The sequence below is a fragment of the Mandrillus leucophaeus genome, unplaced genomic scaffold (genome assembly GCF_000951045.1).
Source record: "Mandrillus leucophaeus isolate KB7577 unplaced genomic scaffold, Mleu.le_1.0 Scaffold336, whole genome shotgun sequence".
Lineage (NCBI taxonomy): Eukaryota > Metazoa > Chordata > Mammalia > Primates > Cercopithecidae > Mandrillus > Mandrillus leucophaeus.
The window spans coordinates 2,319,342-2,340,534 of NW_012103543.1; the positions used below are offsets into that span (position 1 = coordinate 2,319,342).

Genomic DNA, 21,193 nt, shown 5'->3' on the forward strand with positions numbered 1-21,193 from the left:
TTTTTTTTTTTTTTTTACAAAAGGAAAATCTTCCACAACTTTTTATGTTCATTTGGTGAATGAGTCACATGCCCGTCCCTAAACCAATCCCTGGAGGTTGCAGGGAGTTGAGATTGCACCACTGCACTCCAGCCTGGATGACAAGAGCAAAAGACTTCCTCTAAAAAAAAAAAAAAAAAACAGGAGTGAATCTGTTTTGTTTCGTTTTACTAAAGGAATGCAACTCTACCCTTAGCAGTAACAACTTATTCAGCTGAAAAGTTCAGTCTTCTGGTTTAATAAGTAGAAGACAATATGGGATATAGTTTCGATCTATATATTTTCTTTGGGGAGACAAAATTAATTTGCATGACAGAATATTTATGTAAAGAATATTTAAGTACTAAATTTAATGACATGGAAACAATTATAGTGCTTTGAGACACTCATATATTTAATAAGGGGGGGTATCTCCTTGGAGGTTGGGGAATTTTTTAGAGATATATCAGTTGTCTATTTGATAGCCATGTCACGAACTTCCTTTCCCTAGACTTTCCAAAATATTTAACTCAGAAAGGTTTGTGTTCAAAGGAAAAGGCATAAACCTAACTGAAAAATTTCCTTCAATTTGGAAACAAGAGGTTTTTCTTTTTTAAACAAACTTGCTCTAAAATATTTTGCAGCCATTTTCTCAGTTGAACTTCCTACTGAAGGATTGTAACTGCCTAATGTGCCCAGCCAGGAAACAAGGTGACAGTAGCCCCTCTTGTGTGAAGCAAGCTGCCTGACAATGCTGCCATCCTTTCACATGGTTTTATTTAGTTATTACAACTATCTCTCTGTAAATGACATTTAGCATTATTTAAGATTATGTTGTAATCCTTTTAAGCCTTAGTGCTTTAAATTTCAGGCTAAACACCAAAGAGCAAACTAGCACTTAGCAGGAATGTTTAAAACATGTGGTTTGAACATAAATCTTTTTATTCACTCTATCCCTGATGAAGACCTAGTGTTGCTCTTAACTAAGAAAACTCGTACCCAGCTTATTATAGCTGAGTTGCTAAAGGTTTCTCAGACTACATCAAACTTGTGACAGTCCTTGACAATGAACATAAATGCAGAATTAAACAAAAGTTAGCAGCAATGGACATTTACCATTTTAACTTAGAATTTGTATGATCTTTTATAAATGTGTAGTGTCTTTCTGTGTTTGTGTGTGGAAGTGCTTACTCTATTTCCTAAAGTCAAGCTATTAGGTGTGTATATACACAGGTATAGTATATATACATATGTATATTTGCATATATATATTTTATGTATATAAGTATATATATTTTACACATGTATATACATGTATATATTTTAAAATAAATTATAACATCTAATATATACTTTGTTATAGAAGTTAATTCTTTTATTATTTATTAAGAAGTACCAATTAGGCCAAAGAGTATGCTGTTATAAAATATGTAGATATTCTTAAACTTAGCAAGCGAGCATCATTCTGATTTACTGAAAGTTGTTGAATACTAAAACTTAATAATTAGTGTTGTCATTGTTATGTTTCCACATACCAATCAAATAAGATTGAATCCATGTCAACTGTTTGATAGGATTTCAACTAGGAAGGAAAACTTGGCTTTTAATACAAAGAGAAAACAACTCAAAGATCCAAAGAGCATATATGAACAAATGAAATAAATGAAATCTGTCCATTTTTGGTTGTCACAAATGTGTGCTTCTGAGACTTGCAAGCATCTCTCAGGCACACACAATTTTTTGTTTGTTTTCCTATTCATTTTAAGTTCAACTTCTCTGCAGACATTGTAATTACGCAGCATACAATTGCTAATCCATCAAACTTTTTTTAAAAGAGAGATTTCAAATTTTAAGATTATTTCTAATTTTGCTCTTCTTTGATTTTCCTTGAACCAAAAATCTCAATAGTCACTTGCTATCTGTAATCTATAATTCATAGACTGAGATTGAACACCAAGCCTAATTCAAACTTGGAATTCTAAAGCTATTTCCGATGTAGCACATCAGCTGAAGCTATGATGGTCTTTTTCAGTCAGGAAGAAATACTTCATTATTCTGTAGATAATGAAACCATTGCACACACACTCCAACGTCCAACAATGCCTTAATACCATGTTTTTGAGATATAATCATGTTTATTCTGATCATTTGAGAGTTCGACCAGCTAATGTATCTAATCAAATATTGATGCAAGTCATCTAGATTTAGCTCTCTGGCAAATCCTTCCCGATGCTTTTTTGTTAACAGAACTATAAAAGCTATTTATATTGTTCCTCTCAAAAGGCTTACTCTCATAGTCTGGATCTATGGATATGTATTAGTAAATTTTACCAAAACTCATGCATTTAGGTGATGAAAAGATTTCAGCACAACAAGGAAACCAAGGGATTCACTCAAAAAGAATGAAACAGAACATGAAACTTGAATCTTTTCTTTTGTTTTGTTATTCACAATATCCTCATGATCACCTCTTGTTTCTCTAAAAGTACAAGATTTTTAAAAAAGTGTCTGTAAGAACACTGAGGCCCCATCAACTGTTCAATTACATTACAAACAAAACTAGCTGGCAAAATTTTCACCTCCAGAAAGCTACCAAAAGTGAGAATACTTTTTAATATCTTTGGAAGGATCTACATTCAAAAATATAAAAATCAAGTAGAAAATTGCAACAGGAGGTGGTTAGTCACATCCTGGAAAGATTGGGATGATACACACTATCAACATAGGTGGCTGACATGTATATCTGTGCACATAATGCTCATAGTTATATAAAAATATACATGATTTTTCATCAATATTTTCAGCCCTCTATGCATCATATATAGTTGACTGTCATCCTCATTTGTGAACTAATTTAACTCTTCATAAGATTAACAGAAGAAACTGAAAAAGGCTGGCTTAGCCCATCTCCAAAGAATTGCTATTGTCCAAGAATAATGTCTATGGCAAATTTCAACGTCTTTTACAGTGTTGGTGATTAGGATGCTAAATTCACAGTACATAATGAGGCTCTACCACTGAGCTTACCCGGTCTAGTTCAGAGCTTCTTAATTTGATCATCTAGGTTGTCATAAGGCTAGGAGTGTAACCTCTAAATTGTGTTATTTATGGTAGAATAATAAGAGTAAGAAAATTGGGGGAAAAGGGAAGTTACTGATCTATAGCTCCTCGCTTTAAAGGACAGTGTATTTCTCCTTCTTGATTCTGTAAAGTCACATTTTAGTCACTTTCAGCTTTAGAGCATTGACTTCAGGACAAGTGTTTTTGGTTTTCTTCTATCTTTTCTCTCTCCCTTTTATTTCCTTCCTTAATTTTATTTTTAATTGACAAATAATAATTGTATATATCCTCTCACTTTCTTTTTTGATAAAAAAATCTCTATACCTAAGTAAAATAAAACTAGAACCAGAATAGTAATGTATTCCAGAATGTGTTAAAATATTTAATGGACCCAAATTATTTGGATATACCTGAATAGCATCTGGAAAATACAAACCAAACTGGAAACCAGCTTCTTCCCCTCAGTGAAGAGTATAGGTAGAAAATGTCACCTACCTATGCTTCTATATGACCCAATTATTAATTTCAACAAAGCATTTAAGAACAGAAGAACTGACTTCTATTCAAGGGCCAACATGCTCTCAGAAGACATTTAATTTAAAAATAATTATCATAATCTATCTCTGTTTTCTACTGAATTATATAAATCCTGAAATATATCTAATTACTGGTTACTTTGGAAATATAAAAATTTCATATAAAATAGAACAAAAATCAAACTCCATAATCTAAAATTATTAATTGCCAGATAAATCATGCAAATTAGGTGATTTTGGTAACATGTGAAATTACATTTTCCAATTTTATCTCTCTCAAGGATTTCATCTGGTTCTTGCTATTCAATGGAATATGATTGTAATTATGAATCAAGTTGTTTTTTCCAAAAAACTAAAGTATACAATATGAAAGAATCTTTTTTTTTTTTAATAGTTGTTCAGCCCTTTCCATTCTTGTAAGTTACACTGATAAATGTAATTAATGACTGGAAGGCAAGAGTGTCAATGAATGTAACTAGCTTACACTTGGTGAATCTTAGTTTGTGTGCATCTGAAAATTCTAGATCAAATCTATTTAAGTCAAACATCCTATGTTTGAACCCCAGACATCTACTACATATACTGCAAACTTCAATGACTTTTATATGTTTATATTAATCAACACGCAACATATATTTTGTGTCCAGATAGCAACCAGTCACCAGAAAAAAAACCAAAAAACCAAAAATTCAACTGGGAAGAGGAGTCGCCTTTCATGACCTTCAGACAACTAGTTCTTGTACATGAACACATCACAAGAAGGTAGTCTTATTTTAGTTACCCAAGAGAACTCAGATTTAGAGAGAACAGGAATAAATTGAATATATGTAACATTCTTACCTGAAAGACATTCTTTCTGCTCGATTTTTCCTTGGCCCATTCAATGTGTGCTCCACACAAATCCACACTTTCTGGTTTGTGCCCAGTTTTCTGTAAACACAAAAATGAAATAAGAATAAAAGGATGCAACATTATAGATGGATGTCAGAGAAATAGGAGTTTTTGAGTTAGTAGCTATACATATTTATGATATAATGCCTTTGTTGTTTTCCCCAGGGGAAACCTAATTTGTAGAATTTTTATTTGGGACCTGATATTTTTAAATGTCTAAAATTAAAGACCTATTTTTAAAATTATTTAATTAACTGTAGACCATAGGAAAAATTAATATCTAGAATACTGATATGTTGAGATGGCATTCTTTAGTAATTTAAGAATAATAAGTTTTAAAATCTGTTATTTAGTAATATGGAATATTGCTCTTCAATCGCTAAAGTAACATAAAAGCATGTTAAGTTATATTACTTTTAGATCTAACAGTAAAAGAAAAAATTGATAAATCATAATGCAATGCAAAAAACTGTTAGAGTTTTAGCTTTGCAACTACAGTAAAGTTGCTTAGAATCTGACTACATCATCTAGAAAATTGAGCAGGTGGATTAATCTCAAAGTCCCCTTGCAGGTTTGTTTCACATATTAGCAAATTCAATAACATATTTATTAAGTGTCAACTATGCCTTTTAGAAATTCACTTTTCAGACTTTAAGACTATATACATAAATATAATTTCATTTAGTAAATTTGACTTAGACAAATTGCTTCCTACTACACAATTACAATGTGGGTATTACTTAAAAGATGTTTTTTATTTCAATAATTCACAATAATCACTCATATTTGTCTTTTCATATTTTCACTTGATTCAAGTTAATCATCCTTATACAACTTTGCATTTGCATACCTCCATACCACCAATTATTTTTTTAAATGTTTAGCAGTTTGGAGAATTTCTTTACTATTTTTTCAAGAAGTTTCTCCATAGATAAATTTTCTAGGTTTCTCTATACATTCGATACTTTTCTCAAGTCATTGTCCATAAAATACTTTAGAATTTTAGTATATGAAGCCTATAATATTTTTAGACAATGTTTTTAACATTATGAACATTAGGATAAAACATGAAATTATGAAAGAATGGTAAATATATTTTAAAAACATTCTGTCCACATTTGTTGCCTCTTAGCCATTATATCCAATTCTATAAGTTTAACATAAATAGACTTTTTCAGAAGCCAGAAATTTGTCTTTTAACGGTAAATGACGAGTTTTCTGGCAACTGATTTTTTTTTTTTTTGAAACATTGTATAACTCTCCTACAGGATAAACTAGCAGGCAGGATAGAATTTGATAGCATAACTACCTTTTTTGTTGTTATTATTTAGGAACCTCTGGAGAAACCCATCAAGAGATTTGGATCAGTGTAAAGTTTTTACTGGTTCACCCACACTCTGCCACCCAGGTGATCACTATTTTAGAAGATTTCAAAGCATGATAGTGATGTTCTTTATGAAATGATTTATGACGTAGAAAAATTAGCAACATGTTTCTTATAGATTTAATTAAATTAGGGGATACTCAGAGCCAACAAAAATAATCATTAAGAGTATGTAACAAAATGGTTTATTTTTCCCATACAGTCAAGTCAGGGGAAAATAAAAAGGTATAATTATTTTAAGAGCACTTTTTATGTTCCAGGTACTTACCTAAGTACTTTACAACAATTAGTAATAATTTGTTTAGTATATAACTTCTGTATCATAGAGAGTTTGTGGGTAATTATACAGAAGCCTAAGGCTAATATGAGGAAGATTCAGTATTTTCGTTGCCTCTGGAGCTCTAGGGCCCAGCACAGTGGCTAACACATTGACACAAAATAAGTGTGCAATAAATGTTAACCAAATGATTCTGTGAAATCTTACACTCACAACTTTATGAGGTAGGCATTATCATCACTAAGTTATAAGTAAGAAAACCTGCCAGAATGGTTAGGTCAATTTCTTCAAGGTTACCCAGCTAGAAAAGGAGTGGCCAGGATTTAGATCCAAGCAGTGTCACTGCACAGACGGTTCTTAACCATGATGCAGCCCTTAAAAATTGAATATACACTGTGATCATATGCTAAAAACATGTAAGAATTTGGGAAAAGCTATGGCTTTCTCACTAGACTCCAGAATAGACATATTCATCTTGTTTTTGTCCTTCTCTGTTAAACTTGATCTTGCCGTAGGTCCTTTACACCACCTGTTTACCTGGAATACCTCCCAATCTTCACACGGCTGGCTCCTTCTTATCCTTCAGTTCCCAGTTAAATGTCACCTTGTCAGAGGTCTTCCTTGACCGTCTTATATATAAAAGAGCTGTACTCCAGTACTCCTGGTTACTCTCCATCCCACTACTTATTTTAATTTCACTGCAGCCCTCCTCCTAACTGAAATTAACATATATATTTTTATATGCTGACTGTCTGTGTTTCCCCCACCAGAATTAAGCTCCCTGAGCTAGGGCCTTGTTTGCCTTTCCCTCTACTGTTTTTCCCAATGTATGGAACAGTGCCTGGCACATAGTTGTTGTTCAATGAATATTTGCTGAATTCATGAATGAAGGAAAAATACCAAAATGCAACTAGCTTTTGTGCTTTGGAAGGAAGACTTAAGTGTCTCAAAATTCCCAATTTTACAGCAATTAAGATTTGTATTTTTTTAATGGTTAAGCAGTCTTTGGTTTGTGATTTGGAAAAGTGAGAAACGGTTTAATGGACTCATATTTGGATTGAATGTGATATTACACACTCAAGTAACATTTATTGCACACCTACTATATGTCAATGTGTTACCCACTGTGCTGGGCTCCCTGAACTCCAGGGATAAGGGAGATACTGACTCTTCCTTGAAAAAAATCTCACATTAGCTTTAGATTTCTGTATAATTATCTACAAACTCCATATGCTATAGGGCTAAAGGAAACCTGTGGGTAAAAACAGTCTAAGCTTTTACAGTTTTCTCATCATCTAGCTTTGTCAATCTCAAAACGTTCTCATCAGTATCTGTTGTGCTGAATCCTTATTAACCCCAATAGGACTGAGGTTCAAGAGGCCAAAGATGAGACCCAGAACCAGCAAACAAGATATGGGATTTTATGAAGGGTTTACATACCAGGGAAAGAGGCCAGTGGTGCCAGGTTGGACAGGAGAACCATCTCATGTACAGGAATACACCAGTGGCAGCGGGCTGGACAACATAACTACACAGCCCAGCAGCGGAGGGCTGGGCAGGAAAACCACAACCTCTTGCTACCAGCATGCAGTTTATATAGTATTTTCACTTAACACCCTCCCTTTAAGGACCTCCACCTGGCAACCTTCATCCACCGCACCACAAACCTCAGCGCCTCATTCACCTGTGCGGCCTGTGATCCACGAGACTGGATGAGGGCTCAGGTGTTTCTCATGGACAAGGAACGAATTTCCAGGTTAGCTGTTCCTGGATTCCCTAGCTTGAAACACACGTTCAGGTGTGTCTGTCATAGAGGGTCATTCCAAGGAGATTCTTAAGCTATTGCTATCAGGTGTGTTTACCCTACAGCTCCCTAAGGCAAATCCCACAGCACCTGGCATGGGTTTATCACAATCCAACCCCTGTCCGTGGCTATCCTCTCCAGGACCTTGCCCAGTCTCTTGCATTCCTTCCAATCTCACTGCTTCACCTTGTCTCCACTTCAGTGATTTTCATTCTGCTGCTCATCTGACAGATTCCATTTTTGGAGATTTTCATACCCCCACCCTGTTATGTGTGTTTCTGATGCTATTAAACTAATCGACCTTTGTGCAGTCTCCCAGTCTCTGAATGCCTTCCTGGCTTCACTTCCTTTCATATCCAGGCTTATATTCCTGATTCCACAGTTACTTCAACCACCCCCTCCACCTGCCTTCTTCTCCAAGGATATCACTCTCATCTGCTTGCCCCTCCATAATATTCCTCATAACCCCGAATACTGGAGAAATAACTTTTGACTACTTAGGGTAGCAATATTACAAATAATGTCTACCTTCTTCAGCTGGGCCTTTGACTCTGCTTAGCAAACTTTGTATGTGTTCCTAGTCACTTTCTCTTCTTCCTCTTGACACTGCTCTCTGAAAGCTTCAACCCTTATAAGTCCACCCCACGAAATGGTTTGTTCCGACTTCATGGAGATCATAGCCCTTGTGCTAGAACAGTCACAACTCTTCCCACTTTCATACTTAGTCTGTGTAATCCAAATAAACAAACGAATATAAAGTTCAATGATAGCTTCCTCTATTGCACTCTGAAAGCTTAATATTGATTTCTCATTTACTTCTTACAACAATCTTGTGAAAATATTACCAGTGCTTTCAACTTACACATGAAGAAACCTAAGCAGAGAGTGGCCAAGTGCCTGACATGAGATCATGTACTTAGAAAGTGCCTGAGTTGATATGAATTTACTTTTATCAGATTCCAAGTTCTAGGGTTTTGATCACAATGGAATCCATGGCCTCCCCTCCACACTCATCTTTTCCTCCTACTAGTTCACCTAAAAATCAACATCTTTTTCAGGACCAAGAATAATAATTCACATTTTCTATTTTTTTCCTTGAGTCATCATTTCCCACTTTGTCTTCTGGCCCCAGAATTCTGGGGCTGTGACTGGCCCATCTGTCTAATAAACTACCATACCTTGGCAGGACAGTGACCTCTGTGAGTGTCAAATTACCTGACCTGTCAGTACCATAAAGCACAGAAAGGACTCGCAAGGCATGTCCTGCTTTGCCTCAGAGGAAGAGCTACTCCTTCTGCCCAAGGATTATTTGTCTCTAGTTCCTAATTTCATCCAGTCTTGTCCCTCATTTCTGGAGCTGTCCAAGAATAAGAATTTCACATTTCCTTCTACTTTCTCCCTCTCAAATAGATTATATCTTCAGCCTCTAACCATGTTCATCACCCCTGTTTATGAAGAAAAAAATAGAAGAAAAGCAAGTATCAACTCCACACCCTCACTTTTTCTCAATCTCACTTATTTCCTTTCCATTATTGCCAGATTCATCCTTCTCCTCAATTCATGTTCTCTGTTTGCCCAGACTCCATTCTCTTCTTCAACACTGTAGTCTGATGTTTACTTCCTTCTTTGACTTTTCTAAAATGTCTTAACCATTAAGGTCAACAAAAACAATCTGATGCCTTGTTTCCCATCTGCATCTGACTTGAACTCTGCACTCTTAGATTCTGTTGGCCCTTCTCCTTAGAGCCCTCTTGTTTCTTGGCTATGGAAGCATTTTTTTCTCTAAATTCTTCTTTCACCTTTTATACTCTTCCCTTTCAGTTTCTTCTACTGACTCCTCTTCCTCTTCCCACTTTCTAAATGTTGGTAACCCCAGGTTTAGCGCTCTAGGCCCTCATCATTTCTCCTCACTCATGTGATTCCTATGGGTTTTGGTCTTGCCCCTAGTCTTGCCCCATCCCCTGCCATATGTTGACCCCTCGATGGGTGCCTCTGGCCCCCAGCTCACTCTGATGTGTCAGAATTATATTTTCTACACTATCATGAGAGTGTAGCACAGACACCTCAGTGAAATCATTATCTTCTTCTCCCACCTGCCTCCTTTTCTCTATTGCTTGTCTTACTTAATAATCCCTTCACTCCCTTCGCCTGAAAGTTTCTTAACTCCCTCCTTTCTTTCACCATCCATAATCAAAAGGCACAAAGTCTCAAATTCTGGAATTAGTTCCTTTTTCTCCATCTCATGACCCTAACCTCAGTAGAGTTCTTATTTTCTCTCACCAGAATTCTTCTACCTCTTGCCTCTGTGGCCAAAAACCCTTGCAATACATTCTCTGTATTTTGACCTTTTTTCCCCTCAAAGACACAAACCTCACATTGTGGAACATTTATCTATGGGGTAGTGTCCAAATCCTTTGGTAAGGTATACGAGCTCCTTTCTGTCCTCCTCCAACCATCCCTCTCGGTTCTATGCATTCTCCCATTCTTCTCACACCAGCTATGCTACATCCATGGCAGTTTCCAAAATGCAATGTGTTTTCACAACGCCAGACATTTGGGATTTGAGTATGCATTCATTCTTTTCATCTGAAATACATTTATCTCTCTTTTCAATCTACCCTGCTTGCCTGCCATCTGCCGTAATCTTGCTCATTTTCAAGACACAAGTTAAAAAAATAAAAATATCCACGGGGAGAATTTTGCCTCTGCAGGTAGTCACTTACTCCTTCCACCATTTCTCCTATTTGAAACATACTGTGTTACAACTCTTGTTAGTCACACATTACTACTCCTTTTTGGTGTGTTTTTTTCCCTTAGCTATCCAGTAAGAGAAGGGGGTTTGTCTTATGGTTCTCTATTCTTCCAGAATCTAGCAAAGTGGCCCCAAATAAGTGTTCAACAGATATTTGTGAACTATTGAAATAATTGAGGAACTGTATAGAGAATGACAATGGGAAATATCGGGGTTGATTCCAATGCATTAACAAATAAAAATAAATAATACATCTCAGAATGACAGTTTACAAAGAAAGAAGTATGTAGGTGGGTACAGGATAATATTTCCATTTTATACCGACTTTAAGAACTGATCATCTGGTACAATCAAAGTTAATAGAGATTTGGGGTGAATTCAAAAGTATGACAGAAAAAAAACAAAGTTATTGGTAATAATAAATATATTCACTTTAAAAAGAGAAAACTAGAATAAATAGCTTGAGGATTGTGTAAAAATTGTCCTAATAAGTAGTTCATTTTCACAAAGCTACAGCAGAAAGACCTATGCCTGAAGAACCGTTTTAGGGAATAGAGATTATTAGAAGAAAAACTTCTCAGTATTTAAATGTTAAATATTGGAATAAGTAGTTCAGTAAAGTTGTAGAATTTATTTGGAAGACAATCAAGATTTTATTCAAGAAGCCTGAAATTAAAGAATCCTTTAATAGAAAACATATTTCTGATTCTACAGCTATAAAACACAAGAAAAAGTCTGCTAATGAACAGCACGATGCCAATGGATCATATTGTACATCATTATAAAAATACACTTTTTAAAAAATGACTAAATATGAATTTAAATCTAAGAATGTACACACCATATCTCTTCTGGGGTGAACTTAGAATAGAAATAACTGATTTTTAAAATATTTAAATAGAATTATTTAAGAGTTACTGCTTTTGGACAATAAAACATAAAAGCTTCTTTTTTAGAGGAATGTGAAGTCATTAAAAATTGACCCTAGGTCTCTCGCACTTCTGATTTTTATTATTCTCTTCGTCTATCTTCACCATTTCCCAATAACAGCTAACAGAGTATTTTCTCTGTAATATTTTTTTCTCCGACTTAGATTAAACCTGTGGGATTAAGTTTCCCATTTTTCTTTATGGGATATTTGGGGTCCATAGTCTTTTAATGTATATTAAGAAAATATCAAAGGCCAGATGCTCTTTAGCTTGATGATAGCTTCCATGATGAAGATTGGGCATATACGCAGGCCACAAATCATTTGACCGCACAGCCTTATACCCTTATTACTAGATGTGGTTCAAAAAGAGAGACAAAGCTCAGATTTTATGAAATACGTTATTAGCGCCATTTTTTATTTTGGATTAATTGCTATTCCAGAATATAGACTCAGATTGTCCTTATCATTTTGAAACACGAAACACAAAATCTGTTTAGAGGAATTAAGTTTTATCACATAACTGGTTTTGATTCTGGAAAATTGTTCATGGAGGAGGATAAAACTCATTTATATATTCTCATTTGGGCAAAATGATTCAGGAAAGAGGACTGAATGGATACCTGATCTTATTAATGTCTAAAGTATGGCCCCTGTCAACATAAAAGAGGATACTTTGATTATAAGATGTGAGTTTTATGTATATGAATATAAATGATGTTAATAATAACAGAAATTGTTTCTACAGTGAAATTTCTCAGTATATTACATGACCAAATCAAACCACATTTTCAGAAAAATAAACCTTTGTTAGTGATTGTGGGCACGAGAATGTTATGTGCTTTTTGTTTGTTTTTGAGGAGAAAGTATTCTATACTTTTCAAGAGATGAGCACCTATTGCATTTGTTTCTGAATCAAAATCTTGCTGGAATAAATATAGTCGCTTCTACTTAGTTTATTTTGTTCTCAACTGATACAGTTTTACATTTACATTATATTAAAAAGGTAATTTATTTCTGCAAGGTGAATAGCTTGGGTACACTTTTGATGTCTCAGGTGCCTCCTCAGAGTTTCCCCTTAGACTGTCATCCACTCAGTCAACCTCAGCTGTCCCTGTAGATGACCATCTCTGCCTGGGCAATGCAGTCCACCTCTTGAGAATGACCAGTCACCTTCTTGGAATGCCAGACTTCCCCCACAAGGCTGCCAGATTATAGAGGGGCCTTTGGCTCCTTGCACTACTTCCTACTTTAGATGAAATGCCACTTTGCAGGGTGTGGGACCTGGCTTTCTGAGTAGCCTCCCAAGGCTGAGGCAGGTCCAACTGATGCAGGCAAGTGAAGACTCTCGGTTGTGAAATTTAACCAAAAGTTCAGGAAATGGGAAAAGTGCAGGAAATGGGAAGAAATATGGGAGATAAATTCCTTTTCCTTCTTCTGCTCCCTTCCTCCCATAGATTGGTTTAAGCTTTCACCAGTGTACTTGCAGCCCCTTTTCTCTCTGTCTCTTTGAAGCTCATTGTAGAGGGGAGCCAACATGGTAACATCCCTGTACCACTCCCCATCATTTCTGGCTTGACTTCCTTTTCATTTCACTCTCTGTGTCCTGGATTTGTACCTCCCAAATAAAGCCTGGCTCTTAATTCAGGCTTTGTCTTCCAGAAAACCAGGATTGAGACAACTGATGTTGCTCTCACTATGGCAGAGGCAAATCGCTCTCCACCAAAATGTGTGCTGTGGTCCCTCTTCAAGCACCTTTAGTTGTCACTGGGAGCCAGTTCGCCAGCTGAAGACTTTATTTCCAGCCCTATTTGCATCAGAATGTGGCCAATTATTCATTCTTACCACTGGAATGTGAGCAAAAAGGCTTCTAGGCACATGCAGATCTTTCCCACATTCTCCCTTTACCCTTCCCTCATCTGCCACTACTCCTAACGACCGTACTCTATTGCTTCACGTAATAATAACGACAATGATAAACACAATTAAGATTTATTATGTTTGCTCTGTGACAGGCACATTGCATCAATTTTCTCACGTGTGGTTCTATGAGATAGTCACCTTTGTTAATCTCATATTGCAGTTGAGATAGCCAAGAAATATGTGAAAATAAAGTTATCATTAACATTTGAAAATAAACTAGAGCAGCAAGTAAAACATTAACCTGGGATTCCTAGACCAGGTGATCTGACTTGAAAGCCCCTGTTTCTACCTAATGTGATACTGCTTCTCAGAGCATTTCAATTTAGTAGTGAATTTTTAAGAAAGACTATACATATACTCTATAAATTAAAAAATGCACTGTGGGGTGAAAGCTCATTTTATCTTAGAGAAATGCAAGCTCCAAAACAGATGCATTTCATTGACCAAAATGATAAACCACAGAGAGACAAGCTTCATAATTAAAATAGTTTTCTGAGAGAGCGTAAGGTGAGGTTTATTGAGGGACAGTAAGCTCTGATCCATTTATAAAGAATCCTGTCAATTTCATGGATTTTTGCAGTTATTAAAAATTATGTAAGATACAGAATTTATTATAGTTAATGGCCAAAACTTGAAAAAAATATAACCAGAGAACATGGCTTCATTTATAGCAATATCGATCACTTGATTTTTTTTCCTTACAAAGTTTACATTAATAAAACACGGGACTTTAATTTCCTTTTTTTCTTCTCTGTATTTCCATCTCTACCCATTATCCTCCAGATTTTGAACTGTAACTTGTTTTTTCTAATCATTAAATGTATGATGAGGCCATATGATGGTGCAATCTACAGCTATACTAACATACTGCATCAATGATAACCATGCTGATGTGGCAAGAATAGTACTCTTATGAGAATTAAATGATTAAACAGAGATTTTAAAATGCCTTCATTAGTCTAAGGCTGATAGATCTTTTGTTTGCCCCTCCATTTTTTCATGATCTTCTTAAGCAGGGGTCTGAATAAGGGCTCAATACTCACTCTACAAAGATAAAATCATTCCATATTCATTTTGCACGGAATACTCAATAATTCATGAATAGCTTTCTGATTGAAACTATTTTCATCTTTTTGCTAAATCACATCATTTTCCCTCCATAAATAAGTTCATTTTGTTGTTAAAGTCATACTACAGTGAATGAGCATTAGATATATTGCATTATTTAATTAATGTGTGTGTTCATTACTCATATTGAAAGTAAACAATATTTTGTAAAAGTAAACAAATTATTATTTATTTTATTTTTTATTTTTATTTTTTTAGAGACAGAGTCTCATTCTATTGCCTAGGCTATAGTGCAGTGACTTAATCATAGCTCACTGCAGCCTCAAACACCTGGGTTTAAGTGATCCTCCTGCTTCGGCCTCCCAAGTAGCTGGACTTATAGGTGCATGACCATCATGTATGGCTATTTTTTTTTTTTTTGACAGAGAGTCTCACTCTATCACCCAGGTTGGAGGGTAGTGATGGGATCTCGGCTCACTGCAACCACCACCTCCTGGGTTCAAGCAATTTTTGTGCCTCAGCCTCCTAAGTAGCTCAAGTTACAGGTGTGCGCTGCCACACCCAACTCCTTTTTGTATTTTTAGTAGAGATGGGGTTTCTCCATGTTGAACAGGCTAGTCTCAAACTCCTGACCTCAGATGATCCACCTGCCTTGGGCTCCCGAAGTACTGGGATTATAAGCGTGGGCCACCGCACCCAACTAATTTTTTAAAATAACTTTTGTAGAGACAGGGTCTCAATATGTGGGCCAGGCTGAAAACCAATTATTTTGATGAGGCCTTTTATGTTGCCCATTTTTGCTTCCAAGGTTATGGCTGAATGAGTGGTTTGGAAAAGTTAATAGTTCCTTAAATGACTTAGAAAAGTTTTCTGTTTTTAAAAGCAAAATTTTTATAACATCAAACTCATAGAAGCAGAGAGCAGAATAGTACTTACCAGGGCCTGGGGGTTTGTGGGAAAGGTATGGGGAGATGTTGCTCAAAGTGTACAAAATTTCTATTAGACAAGAGAAATAAATTCTAGAGATCCATTGTACAGCATGGTAACTATAGTTAATAATAATATCCTATATACTTAAAAATCACTGATTATATTTTAAATATTTTCATCACACACAAAAAATGAGGTAATGGATATATTAATAGCTTGATTTAATCATTCCACAATGTATACATGCACCAAAACATCACATTGTACCTTTTAAAAATACAATTTTTTTCTTCCACTTTTAGGTTCAGGGGTACATGTGCAGGATGTGCAGGTTTGTTACATAGCTAAACGTGTGCCATGGTGGTTTGCTGCACAGATCATCCCATCACCAAGGTATTAAGCCCAGCATCCATTAGCTATTCTTCCTGATGCTGTGCCTCTCCCCACCACCCCCTCCAACAGGCCCCAGTATTTGTTGTTCCCCACACTCTGTCCATGTGTTCTCATCATTCAGCTCCCACTTATAAGTGTGTTTTTCTCTTCCTGTGTTAGTTTGCTAAGGATAATGACTTCCACTCCATCCATGTCCCTGCAAAGGTCATGATCTTGTTCCTTTTAATAGCTGCACAGTATTCCATGGTCTATATGTACCACATTTTCTTAATCCAGTGTATCATTGATAGGCATTTAGGTTGACTCCATGTCTTTGCTATTGTAAACAGTGCTGCAATGAACATACACGTGCATGTATCTTTATTGTAGAATGATTTGTATTCCTTTGGGTATATACTCAGTAATGGGATTGCTGGGTCAAATGACATTTCTGCCTCTAGGTCTTTGAGGAATCACCACAGTGTCTTCCACAATGATTAAATTAATTTACACTCCCATCAACAGTGTAAAAGTGTTCCTTTTTCTCTGTAACCTCAGCAGCACCTGTTCTTTTTGACTTTTTAGTAATTGCCATTCTGACTGGTGCGAGATGGTATCTCATTGGGGTTTTGATCTACATTTATCTAATGATCAGTGATGTTGAGCTTTTTTTATATGTTTTTTGGCTGCATGTATGTCTTCTTTTAAGAAGTGTCTGTTCACATCCTTTGCCTACTTTTTAATGGGGTTGTTTATTTTTTTTCTTGTACATTTGTTTAAGTTCCTTATAGACTCTGGATATTAGAACTTTGTCAGATGAATAGATTGCAAATTTTTTCTTCCATTCCGAAAGTTGTCTGTTCACTCTGATGATAGTTACTTTTGCTGTGCAAAAGCTCTTTAGTTTAATTAGACCCCATTTGTCACTATTTGCTTCTGTTGCAATTGCTTTTGGCATTTTCATCATAAAATCTTTGCCTGTGCCTATGTCCTGAATGGTATTGTCTAGATTTCATTCTAGGATTTTTATAGTTTATTTAATAAATGGTGCTGGGGGAACTGGCTTAACCATGTGCCCAAAATGGAAACTGGACCCCTTCCTTACACCATATACAAAAATTAACTCAAGATGGATTAAAGACTTAAATGTAAAATGCCAAAATATAATTTTTAAAAAGTAAAAATTGCCAGTTGTTGGCTCTGATTAAAAATACATATTAGTACAATGTAAAATAAAAAACGTAAGAGTAACAGAAAAGTCCCTTACACAACCAACATATAGGCTTTCTATTGAATATACTGGCTTTAGAATCACACAATTTTAGGAGGAAAATATTCCTTAAAATGTTTACAATGTTTTCGAATTTATATCAAAAGTGACACTAAATTTTCTGAGCAGTATGTGATGAATACAATAGAAACAGTGGCTCTCATCCACCCAATTGATGAGAATGAGTTCCACAGCATCTGATTGTTAGTAGAAAGACTTTACACAATGCATTTGTTTAAGTAGGATGTGACACTAAACAGATATTCTGGAGTCAGATGAAAACATCACTAGGTTTGCAGCCGTTGCTCACTGAGATGGTGACACACCTAGTTCTTGGGACAGCATGTTTTTAGCTCTCCTTAGATGAATAGCTCTGCTTGTTCTCTTTGCACTAGAACTTCTTTAGAAATGACCATACTGTTGGAGGTCAGAGACATATGAGAATATCAAAATATTTTTTTTTTTTTTGACAGAGAGTCTCACTCTATCACCCAGGTTGGAGGGTAGTGATGGGATCTCGGCTCACTGCAACCACCACCTCCTGGGTTCAAGCAATTTTTGTGCCTCAGCCTCCTAAGTAGCTCAAGTTACAGGTGTGCGCTGCCACACCCAACTCCTTTTTGTATTTTTAGTAGAGATGGGGTTTCTCCATGTTGAACAGGCTAGTCTCAAACTCCTGACCTCAGATGATCCACCTGCCTTGGGCTCCCGAAGTACTGGGATTATAAGCGTGGGCCACCGCACCCAACTAATTTTTTAAAATAACTTTTGTAGAGACAGGGTCTCAATATGTGGGCCAGGCTGAAAACCAATTATTTTGATGAGGCCTTTTATGTTGCCCATTTTTGCTTCCAAGGTTATGGCTGAATGAGTGGTTTGGAAAAGTTAATAGTTCCTTAAATGACTTAGAAAAGTTTTCTGTTTTTAAAAGCAAAATTTTTATAACATCAAACTCATAGAAGCAGAGAGCAGAATAGTACTTACCAGGGCCTGGGGGTTTGTGGGAAAGGTATGGGGAGATGTTGCTCAAAGTGTACAAAATTTCTATTAGACAAGAGAAATAAATTCTAGAGATCCATTGTACAGCATGGTAACTATAGTTAATAATAATATCCTATATACTTAAAAATCACTGATTATATTTTAAATATTTTCATCACACACAAAAAATGAGGTAATGGATATATTAATAGCTTGATTTAATCATTCCACAATGTATACATGCACCAAAACATCACATTGTACCTTTTAAAAATACAATTTTTTTCTTCCACTTTTAGGTTCAGGGGTACATGTGCAGGATGTGCAGGTTTGTTACATAGCTAAACGTGTGCCATGGTGGTTTGCTGCACAGATCATCCCATCACCAAGGTATTAAGCCCAGCATCCACTAGCTATTCTTCCTGATGCTGTGCCTCTCCCCACCACCCCCTCCAACAGGCCCCAGTATTTGTTGTTCCCCACACTCTGTCCATATGTTCTCATCATTCAGCTCCCACTTATAAGTGTGTTTTTCTCTTCCTGTGTTAGTTTGCTAAGGATAATGACTTCCACTCCATCCATGTCCCTGCAAAGGTCATGATCTTGTTCTTTTTTATGGCTGCACAGTATTCCATGGTCTATATGTACCACATTTTCTTAATCCAGTGTATCATTGATAGGCATTTAGGTTGACTCCATGTCTTTGCTATTGTAAACAGTGCTGCAATGAACATACACGTGCATGTATCTTTATTGTAGAATGATTTGTATTCCTTTGGGTATATACTCAGTAATGGGATTGCTGGGTCAAATGACATTTCTGCCTCTAGGTCTTTGAGGAATCACCACAGTGTCTTCCACAATGATTAAATTAATTTACACTCCCATCAACAGTGTAAAAGTGTTCCTTTTTCTCTGTAACCTCAGCAGCACCTGTTCTTTTTGACTTTTTAGTAATTGCCATTCTGACTGGTGCGAGATGGTATCTCATTGGGGTTTTGATCTACATTTATCTAATGATCAGTGATGTTGAGCTTTTTTTATATGTTTTTTGGCTGCATGTATGTCTTCTTTTAAGAAGTGTCTGTTCACATCCTTTGCCTACTTTTTAATGGGGTTGTTTATTTTTTTTCTTGTACATTTGTTTAAGTTCCTTATAGACTCTGGATATTAGAACTTTGTCAGATGAATAGATTGCAAATTTTTTCTTCCATTCCGAAAGTTGTCTGTTCACTCTGATGATAGTTACTTTTGCTGTGCAAAAGCTCTTTAGTTTAATTAGACCCCATTTGTCACTATTTGCTTCTGTTGCAATTGCTTTTGGCATTTTCATCATAAAATCTTTGCCTGTGCCTATGTCCTGAATGGTATTGTCTAGATTTCATTCTAGGATTTTTATAGTTTATTTAATAAATGGTGCTGGGGGAACTGGCTTAACCATGTGCCCAAAATGGAAACTGGACCCCTTCCTTACACCATATACAAAAATTAACTCAAGATGGATTAAAGACTTAAATGTAAAATGCCAAAATATAATTTTTAAAAAGTAAAAATTGCCAGTTGTTGGCTCTGATTAAAAATACATATTAGTACAATGTAAAATAAAAAACGTAAGAGTAACAAAAAAGTCCCTTACACAACCAACATATAGGCTTTCTATTGAATATACTGGCTTTAGAACCACACAATTTTAGGAGGAAAATATTCCTTAAAATGTTTACAATGTTTTCGAATTTATATCAAAAGTGACACTAAATTTTCTGAGCAGTATGTGATGAATACAATAGAAACAGTGGCTCTCATCCACCCAATTGATGAGAATGAGTTCCACAGCATCTGATTGTTAGTAGAAAGACTTTACACAATGCATTTGTTTAAGTAGGGTGTGACACTAAACAGATATTCTGGAGTCAGATGAAAATATCACTAGGTTTGCAGCCGTTGCTCACTGAGATGGTGACACACCTAGTTCTTGGGACAGCATGTTTTTAGCTCTCCTTAGATGAATAGCTCTGCTTGTTCTCTTTGCACTAGAACTTCTTTAGAAATGACCATACTGTTGGAGGTCAGAGACATATGAGAATATCAAAATATTTTGTCAGTGAAAAGATGTCCTGTGATTTACTAAATGCATTGAGCCAAAATGATGACAAACAGCCGTTTTACAATTTTCTCTGTCGTAAGAGCTCAGGCCTTATTGCTCACATCTATTTGCATAAATTTTTAGAACATGTCTCTCAGATAATTTACCAAGTCCTGCATGTGTTTTTAAATTATACATATACAAAATTAAGACAGACTTAATTTTATATATATACATATATATATCAGTTGTCTCTCTCTCTCTCTCTCTCTCTCTCTCTCTATATATATATATGTAAATTCCAAACATCTGAAAACTCTGAGTCTCTCTTAATTGAGAAATTGAGAATATTTCATATTGGTTACATTGCCTACAGAATGAAATGATCTCTTCTCCCAGTCCTGTTCAAGGTCTTTCATAAACCAGTTCCACACTGACTTTCTAACCAAATTACACTGCTTGCTGTTCCACAATGCTGTTCCTTAACTCAGTTTGAAGCTATTCCTCACTCCCAGGCAACTTATAGAAGAAACACAAAATAGTGTGGACTAGGAAATATTCACTCTAGGCCTCAGGGAACCCCCATTAAAACATTTCAAGAACAGTGACTAGTACACAGTGCATGGAAGAAGGCAAGAGATCAATATACATCTGTAAAATAAATAACAAAAAAGAATTTTCCATATTTCATTATTAATTACTTTCTTATTAGTACATAAAATATCTTTTGCCCTCTTTTACATCAAAATCCTATTCATCCTTCAAAAATGTGCTCAAATGTCACTTCCCCCATGAACATATTTCAAATCCTGTCCAAATGGAAGCAATCACACTCTTCTCTGAGTTATCATAAAACAACCCCATGTCTTGTTCATGCCATTTTAGGACAACTACCAACATCCATTTTTTCACTATG

The 21,193-nt window shown here is 35.7% G+C and overlaps 1 protein-coding gene across 1 annotated transcript in view; it reads right to left on the minus strand.

Annotated features, from left to right (window-relative positions):
* Positions 1-21,193, minus strand: part of ARHGAP15 (Rho GTPase activating protein 15) — a 642,246-nt gene that overhangs the window by 500,105 nt on the left and 120,948 nt on the right. The window contains exon 6 of the mRNA XM_011988707.1: positions 4,455-4,544. Within this exon, the coding sequence (XP_011844097.1) occupies positions 4,455-4,544 (90 nt within the window). The remainder of the gene's footprint in view (positions 1-4,454; positions 4,545-21,193) is intronic.